At 38.9% G+C, this 9,216-nt stretch overlaps 1 protein-coding gene across 1 annotated transcript; it reads left to right on the top strand.

Annotated features, from left to right (window-relative positions):
• The first annotated feature begins 2,547 nt into the window (after positions 1 to 2,547).
• Positions 2,548 to 6,821, top strand: LOC134326542 (tripartite motif-containing protein 16-like). Its single transcript, XM_063008716.1, has 6 exons — positions 2,548 to 3,126; positions 3,236 to 3,331; positions 4,195 to 4,428; positions 4,956 to 5,115; positions 5,330 to 5,389; positions 6,249 to 6,821. Exons 1-6 carry the CDS (start codon positions 2,548 to 2,550, stop codon positions 6,782 to 6,784), a joined length of 1,665 nt encoding a protein of 554 aa, XP_062864786.1. The 3' UTR covers positions 6,785 to 6,821.
• The last annotated feature ends 2,395 nt before the right edge of the window (positions 6,822 to 9,216 follow it).

The following is a 9,216-nucleotide window of genomic DNA, read 5'->3' as shown; positions in this document are numbered from 1 at the left end:
GTTTACTAGTCCAGTACCTTAACCACTGAGCTATCACTGGCCCCCAGCTATCACTAATGTATCAGGCTATGATATTGGCGTATCCGATCATCTGTTTATTACATCATGTATTTCACTCCACACTGCTAAACCCGCTTTTAAGACCCTTCTCTCTTACCGTAATATCTCTTCTGTTGACCCTTTAGCTTTCTCGTCTGTCCTGGAATCTTCCAGTTTACCTCTTATTACCTCACTACATGACATTGATGAGGCCATCTCTGTTTACAATCAGTCTATGGCCGATACCCTTAACACCCTAGCCCCAATTATAACTCGGTCTGTGCCCTCCTCGCCTTTCCTCACCCTGGTTTACAGCAGAACTTCATGGTTTAAAAACAGCTGGTAGGCGTCTTGAACGTCTTTATAGGACAACAGGCTTATACGTACATCATCAAGCATATCTGGATCATTTGGTCAGATATAAAGAGGCTTTAAATAATGCTCGTACTACCTATTACACTTCTACAATTACAAAGGCAGGCGTGGATCCCAAGCGACTCTTTACTACTGTGAATAAACTATTGCGTCCCCCCTCAGACTCCCTGGCTCCATCACCGGATTTATGTAATGCATTTCTTAATTTTTTCAGGGATAAAGTGTCCACCATTTACCAGGAAATACTGAAAGATCAGCTATGTAAATCGCTGCTCTCTTCTCTGTTTTCTTTTTGTACTTTCTCTTCTTCGCACTCATTCTCGTCTTTTGCATCTGTCTATCCTAACTGCATTGCTAGAATTATAACAGGCTCCAAGACCACTACTTCACTCCTTGATCCTGCTCCCACAGTTCTTCTCAAGCAGGTTGTTTCTTCACTTTTGCCCTCTATTTGTCACCTTGTCAACCTTTCTCTTGAATCTGGCCATGTTCCGGTAGCTCTGAAAACTTCTGCTGTTACTCCCATAATTAAAAAACCTGATTTGGATAGTTCCATATTAAGTAATTACAGACCAATATCTAATCTCCCATTTATTGCAAAAATTCTGGAACGTGTCGTGGCCTCCCAGCTACTTGACTCTATGAATTCTAATAATCTTTTTGACACCTTTCAATCTGGTTTTCGTGCCCGTCATAGCACAGAGACTGCACTATTGTGTGTACTCAATGACCTTCTTCTTTCCTCTGACAAAGGTTCTGCTTCGATCCTCTTACTCCTTGATCTTACTGCTGCTTTTGACACGGTTAACCATGAAATTCTCATAACCCGGCTCTCTGACTGGTTTTTCTGGCATAGTTTTGACTTGGTTTAAATCCTACTTATCTGATAGGTGTCATTTCATTTGCATGGGTAAACATACATCTGATGCTGCTCCTGTAAAGCAGGGTGTTCCCCAGGGCTCAGTGTTGGGACCATTGCTGTTTCTTATTTACATCCTGCCCCTTGGTGAAATATTTCGTCATCATGGGTTGAATTTTCACTGCTACGCTGATGACACCCAGGTTTATCTAAACCTTATACCATCTGATCCATTTCCACCCCCATCCCTCACCGAATGCAGCCGTGATCTTAACTCATGGCTGTGTGCAAACTTTCTTCTACTGAATGCCCGTAAGACTGAGTATCTTATTATTGGCTCTAAATCTCCTGTCTCTTCTCTCTCTAACACATCCCTCACTATTGCTGGTATCTCTGTTCAGTCTTCTTCCAAGGCACGTAATCTTGGGGTGCTGTTCGACTCTCTCCTGTCACTGGAGCCACATATACGTTCATTGGCAAAGTCTGCCTTCTTCCAGCTTCAAAAGGTCACTCGTTTGCGTCCGTTCCTGTCTTTTAAAGCTGCTGAGACCCTGGTACATGCCTTTGTTACTTCCAAACTGGACTATTGCAATTCTCTCCTCTATGGACTTTCATCAAAATCCCTCCGACCCTTGCAGATTGCTCAGAATGCTGCTGCCTGAGTACTGACCCGGTCAAAAAAACATGAACACATCACCCCGGTACTTGAACAACTTCATTGGCTCCCAGTCAATAAACGTCTCCAATATAAAATTTCAGTGCTCATTTACAAGGCACTTCATGGTCTGGCTCCCTTGTATCTGGCTGATCTTTTACATCGCTATGTTCCTTACCGCAGGTTAAGATCGTTTGATGCTGGTCTCCTGGTTATACCCAGGTTTAGGTTGACCACCATGGGTGGTAGATCATTTAGTGTTGCTGCCCCGACACTGTGGAACTCTCTTCCTCTCCCTCTTTGTCTCTCTTCCTCTCTCTCTGAGTTTAAATCTCTTCTTAAAACGCTCTTGTTTTCTCAGCACTTTCACTCTTCTTCTCTCGTCTCTATTTGATTGTTGTTTTTTGACTGTAATCACTATGTGAAGCATCCTTGGGTATTATGAAAGGCGCTATATAAGTCGAATGTATTATTATTATTATTAATCAAAACATTTTAAAAATTAACAAAAATCAAGAAACGTAAACATGAACATAATGCTCACAAACTAAACCAGGAAGTCTGAGCTGCTGTAAATAACTTGCTGCGTTCACTGGTGTATCTGTTTACATGTAGAAAAATGGCCGAGTCAAAAATGTCAGTAACTCAGGATGAGTTCAGCTGTTCAATCTGTCTGGAAACACTGAAGGATCCAGTAACTACATCATGTGGACACAGTTTCTGTGTGGTGTGTATTAATAACTGCTGGGATCAGGAGGATGATAATGGAACATACAGCTGTCCACAGTGTAGAAAAACCTTCACTCCAAGACCTGAAGTGAGTAAAAACATTATTCTGGCAAACATTGTAGAGAATCTGAAAAAGAGAGAATCCCAAGTTCCACCTCCTGCTGGACCTGAAGATGTGGAGTGTGATTCCTGCACTGGGACAAAATACAAAGCTGTTAAATCCTGTCTGGTGTGTTTGGCCTCTTTCTGTGAAACTCACCTTCAGCCTCATTATCAAATTCCTTCTTATAAGAAGCACAAGCTGGTTAAAGCCTCCAGACGACTCCAGGAGCAGATCTGCTCTCAGCATAATAAACTGCTGGAGGTTTACTGTCGTACTGATCAGCAGTGTATCTGCACGTTGTGTATGCTAGACAATCATAAAGGACATGATACAATATCAGCTGCAGCAGAAAGAACTGAGAAACAGGTAAAATATTATACAGCTCTTTTCAACAAGTAACAACTAATTATTTACACTGATGTTATGTGGTGCTCGTACACAATGCAAGTAAATCCTGAATTGTTATTCTGTGTAGAAGCAGCTGCTGGAGATCCAGAGAAAATTCCAGAAGATAATTCAGAACAGAGAGAAGGAACTTTGTGAGCTGATAAATGCTGTGGAGTCTCACAAGGTAAGTTTTATAAACAAAAAGCTCTCAGGATCAGTCCGACTGTCCTCCATTAAACCAATCTCCATTAAAATGAGATATTTTATACCTCAGGTTACTTTGCAAATGATGGAGCATTTTTGTTCATGAATTAAAAAAATTCTTGAAATTCTGTCTGGTTAGTTCATTATTGATGCTGTACAGCAATTCTGAGGTTGTGCTAATAATTAGAAGGGTTATAAGAACAGATTAGGACTTTGACTGAGCCACCCAAAAAGATTATTGATTGTTGCTTTGGATCAAGGTGCTTAAACATAAATTACTGAATAAGATTTCTGGTAAAGACTTGAAAAGATCACTAAATTGAATTCCCCAGACCTGGCCAGGCTGCTGTTTCCTGATATTCATCGGAAATCTGTGAGGAAATATAACATGCTGATAAATGCAGTAAAATCTGTGATGAAAAAATGATGAACACCGAAGAAGTGCTGGAGTTTAAGGTGGAAGGTAGAAGAATGGAATTATTTCTTATATTTGGGAAGTAGAGTATCAAATACTGCAGAATGTGCTGGTGAAGTCAAAAATGCCCACCAAACTATGAGTGATGAAAGTCTTAGTGTGGCCAGTAGCTACATATGAATGTGAGGGATGGACACAGGAAGAAAGACACATTTATGTGATGAAGCAACCACATCACAACACTGACCTTGGCAGTGTGGCTGTAGTTTTAATATTGTCAGTCTCTTGTAATGATCTGAACTTGAGCTCTGAGGTTTTTATACATCTAAGCTTCTCTATGATTAGATCCCTAACTTGTTTTCTGACTTTCTTTTGATTTCTAAATATCTGAGTTTAGAAACGTTTTCTCTTTTTGAATCTTCTAACAGTGTTCTGCACAGACAGCAGTGAAGAACATTGAGAGGATCTGTACTGAACTAATCAACTCAATTAACAGAAGATGCTCTGAGCTAAAAGATCTGATCAGAGATCGAGAGACAGCAGAAGTAAGTCAAGCTGAAAATGTCCTGAAACAGGCGGAGCAGCAGATTGTAGAGCTGAAGAGGAAAGATGCTGAACTGGAACAGCTTTCACACACAGAGGATCCCGTCCATTTCCTCCAGGTAACAGAACTAATAATAATTATATTATTGCTGCACCAGTCTGAGTAATAAAATATGTTCAGAATGTGAAAAAACTTGATGACAGTAGCATCACAAAGACAAGAAGTAGTATTTTGTGACTTGTGAACATCGAGGGCAAACAGAAAACACGTTATGCAGACTTCAAAAGATTAGGTTGAATATTTAGGTAATGGTGGCCTCTAGTGGACAGCTAGTGAAATAACAGGGCTGGTGTTGCTTGATGAAGAATGTTGTGTTTAAACTGTAGGATTGTTTAATAATGCATTTTAGAGTTGTTGCTCATAACAACTGGTCTGTACCTGAATGCTCCTTTTATACCCAAACACAGCTGGATTATCTGTTTAAGATGTTTTTGGAACATTTTACAATCTTCACAGTAGTCTAAAATTGTCCTTGTACCAACTTTTGTCAACAGTTTTACAGACACAAGTTTATTAGTTGAACTATTTGTGATTCATCATCATCATCTTGTTGTTTCTCTGTGAACATTATTTATCTGGATGTAGAATTTTCAGTCTCTCTCGGCTCCTGCTGGATCTGCAGAATCAGCTGCTGTCACAATCAGTCCTTTTCTCTCATTTGATGATGTTACAAAGTCTGTATCTCAGCTGAGAGAGAAAGTAGAAGAATTCTGGAAAGAGCAGTGTGAGAAGATACCAGATGAAGGTGAGTTCAAGCCCTCAGTGTTTCATTGTCTCCAAAATGCTTCAGTACTCAAACATCAAATACACTCGCACTTGGTCAGTTACTCAGATTTAAGGTCAATTTAGACAAACACTGGGAGAACATGTCAAACGTCTTACTGCCTGTACCTGTGACAGTTTCTGGTGTAAATATGTATTTACTGTGATTAGTTATTGTACTGTAACTCTTTCTGCAGTGAAGAAAGTCCAGATTACTTCACCTCCTGAACCTGAAATCAGAGAAGATTTTCTACACTGTAAATTTCTCACATACACAGTACAGTGAAAAAGTATTTGAAAAAGTACACACACACCCTCATACATGCACACACACCCTGAAACACACACATACAATTCAAAGAGCTTTATTAGCATGACTGTGTGTTTTTTGTTGGATTGTGTGTTGCTGGTGTGTGTCTGTGTACTGTTTGGGAATGTGTCGTGTTCGTGGGGTGTCTCTGTATTTCTGTGTAGTGTTTGTGTGTGCTTGTGTTCTGTTTATGTATGCCTGTGTAGTGTTGTGTGTGTTTGTGTACTGTTTATGTATTTGTGTGTAGTGTTCATGCTTTTGTGTAGCATTTGTGTGTGTTTGAGTGGTATTTGTGTGTATGTGTAGTGTCTGTGTGTATGTGTAGGGTTTGTATGTTTTTGTGTAATGTATGTGTGTGTTGTGTAGTGCTTGTGGGTGTTTGTGTACTGTTTGTGTCATGTTTGTGTACTGTTTGTGTCATGTTTGTGTGTGTAGTGTTTGTGTAGCATTTGTGAGTAATTGTGTAGTGTCTGTGTGTTTGTGTACTGTTTGTGTAGCATTTGTGTTTTTGTGTAGTTTGTGTGATTGTGTAGTGTCTGTGTGTATGTGTCATGTTTGTGTAGTGTTCATGTGTGTTTGTATAGCATTTGTGTGTGTTTGAGTAGTATTTGTGTGTATGTGTAGTGTCTGTGTGTATTTGTGCAGTGTTTGTGCAATGTGTGTGTGTGTTTGTCTCACACTCTTACACGCACACACTTAGACATACACACACTGTACACATACAAACACACTGTACACACACACACACACACACACCGTACTCTCTCTCTTCTATGTTAATTAGTTATTTTGTGTTTCCTCTCCAGATTTTTGTCGGTTTACACTGGATCCAAACACAGTAAATAAAAACCTCCGTCTGTCTGAGGAGAACAAAGTGGTGACCTGGAGTGGAACATTACAGTCGTATCCTGATCATCCAGATAGATTTGATGGTTACTGCCAGGTTGTGTGTAGAGAGAGTGTGAGTGGACGCTGTTACTGGGAGGTTGAGTGGAGTGGGATTAATGGGGTTTTTATAGCAGTGTCATATAAAAGCATCAGCAGGAAGGGACGTGGTGGTGAGTGTGGGTTTGGACGGAATGATCAGTGTTGGAGTTTGTTCTGTTCTCCATCCAGATTTTCATTCTTGCACGACAACAAAGAGACTAAAATTCCCTCAATGCCGAGTTTCTCTAGAATAGGAGTGTATGTGGATTATGAAGCAGGAACTCTGTCCTTTTACAGCGTCTCTGATACAATGAAGCTCCTCCACAGAGTTCAGACCACGTTCACTCAGCTCCTCTACCCGGGGTTTGGTTTTTGTTTAGGGTCAAAAGTGATACTGTCACATTTAACAAATTAAATGTAAAATTTACATGAAAGTGTAACATTAAACTGTTTTGGTGTTTTTAGAAGCTGTGAGTCTGTAAGAAAAATCTTATTATACAAATGATCATTTTCCTTTTGAACCACAGGTTGGTTATTTCAGCAGTAGCGAGCGCTTATGAGCAGTCGTTTGGTGTTTCTAGGCTGTTTAGTACATTAAGCCACATGAGGTGTTTTAGAGTCTCCTGGAGAAGCTGATTCTTACCTGATTTCTCCTGAGCTGTAAAACACAAGTTTAAAAGTGAAACCAGCACATGGTGAGGAATAATACAGCAGAACTTAGATACATGTGGATGGTTTCAGAGGGGATTTGATTCTTTCACAGAAATAGTTATTTGTATTGTGGTACGTTTGTTCAGCCTTCATCAGTTTATCTCTGCTCATTCAGCCTTCAGCAGTTTAGACCCGCCCACTTATCCACCAATTTGCCCCCACAGTGACCATGTATAGAGAGAGAGATTTATACAAATTACTTTTTAAAAAACTATTTTTGTACAGGAAACAAATATAACAGTAACATAAAAAATGTAAGTGCAAATCATTCTTAATTAAATTGCATAATGCTTTTCTACAACACCATGTTTTTAAATGTTTTAAAGTCATGCATCAGTTTATAAAAAACAATAATGTATCAATATTTTACACTTAACCAGAGTATAAAATAAAACTACTGCATCATGTCCCTGTTTTTTTTTCAGTCTTGTTTTTCCTGCTGCTATAAATGCTCATTTTGGTTTGATCTACAATAAAATTCAGTATAATCAGTAAAATCTGTATGATATGGTAATATGAGATCTTGTAACCATGTTGAAAAAAAGTATTACCATATCATATTACTTTTTTACAATTTTCCAAAAGTACCACAAAAGGGCAACATCACAAAGAATTCAAATCAAATTATCAAATGCCACTTCTTGTTATTTTAAGACATTTTAGTGTAGAAATATGGAGTAATGGGATGGCAAAACTACATAAAGTGAAATGTACAGTATAAATGTCTGAGCCTCATAAAGTCAGTAGAAAAGTCAGTGTAGCCCCATGAATAGATAATTTGTAAATAAATAATAAGTTGTATAAGTTATTACTAAGCTTAAATATGATAAACTAAATATGATAATTATTTAGCAGTTTGGTAATTTTGTTTTTGATAAAGTTTTAAAACTTGTTTAAAGTTAGATTGGAGAGTATTACTTTCCATGTGTTCCTTACAACTTATTTTTACCTTTTGTTTGTCAATCACCTCATTTGTTTGTCAATCATTGTCTTATTTGATTGGACGGGTTAATGTTCAGCCTGAGAGAGCTTTTTTGGGATTGGTTCAGAGTGAGGAGGCGGGGGTGAGGGGAGGAGCGGCTGTGTGCGCACGGGAGAACGGGAACGAGACGGTAAAGATAGGATTATTCAGAGATTTTCGGAATTCAAGTGAAACACCAGTCCTAGGTTTTCGGTTAGATTACTAATTTAAATTGCTGGTTTGTATCTGCCAAAAGTTGTCAGTTCAATAACTTTTTAAGCAGTGCAGTATGTTTCTACAGTATATATGTCCTCGAGTATCCTAGCCTTTCAATCAGTGAGCTAGTGTGTTTAAGTATAGCCCGATTGACATAAAGACGGCTACACTGTTAGGAACTGTTGTCATGGCCGCGTGAAGACATCTACACACCTGTTTCACCAATGCCTGAGAGTGGAACTTTCATCTGTGGGAGTTCCTCTGAGGATCGTTCTGCAGGTTGGGACGTTCAGGCGTGTGTAAAGTATCCCTTTCATTCATCTGAGACGTGTAAGGGATAGTGGCATTCTTTTATTTCTTTTTGTTTGCTTTAAGGAGTGAAGCGGCCTGTGCTGTATTGTTTTAAGGCCACAACGCACTCAAGCAACGTAACAGGCCTGCAACGGGTTTAACAACTTTATATGGGTTTATTGCTGGCATTGGTATGACGCATGCATGCTAGTAATATAGTACCCAAAAGGGAACTGTATATTTTATTTGACTTATTTTAGGAATAACTCTTGAGTGTTTTAAGTGTATTGCACTGTATAATTTCTAAGTAAAGGTATATTTAATTTATTTGTTTATTTAAAGTAACAGTGTTCAATGACTATGTTTTATAACTGTTTCTATAACATTTCTTTGTGTTACTGAATAAACCTTAAAAGGTGATTGAAAATATCTAAAACCTCATTTTGGAGTTAAAACAAATCCAGAGAGGATACAAAAGAGAAGCCCAAGGTTCACTTCCTACCAGATCTGAAGATGTGGTGTGTGATTACTGTACAGAGAGAAAATCCAAAGCAGTAAAATCCTGTCTGGCGTGTTTGGCCTCTTTCTGTGAAACACACCTTCAGCCTCATTATCGAATTCCTGCTTATAAGAATCACAAGCTGGTTGAATCCTCCAGGCGACTCCAG

Source organism: Trichomycterus rosablanca, chromosome 14, assembly GCF_030014385.1.
Source record: "Trichomycterus rosablanca isolate fTriRos1 chromosome 14, fTriRos1.hap1, whole genome shotgun sequence".
NCBI classification, from domain to species: domain Eukaryota; kingdom Metazoa; phylum Chordata; class Actinopteri; order Siluriformes; family Trichomycteridae; genus Trichomycterus; species Trichomycterus rosablanca.
Note: the sequence above shows the minus strand (reverse complement) of the source record. Positions and strands in the feature narration are given on the sequence as shown.

Coding starts and splice junctions, on each gene's coding strand:
- LOC134326542 (XM_063008716.1), top strand. CDS start 2,548: ATGGCCGAGTCAAAAATGTCAGTAACTCAGGATGAGTTCAGCTGTTCA. Junction 3,332..4,194: donor ATGCTGTGGAGTCTCACAAG/GTAAGTTTTATA, acceptor ATCTTCTAACAG/TGTTCTGCACAGACAGCAGT. Junction 5,116..5,329: donor TGAGAAGATACCAGATGAAG/GTGAGTTCAAGC, acceptor CTCTTTCTGCAG/TGAAGAAAGTCCAGATTACT.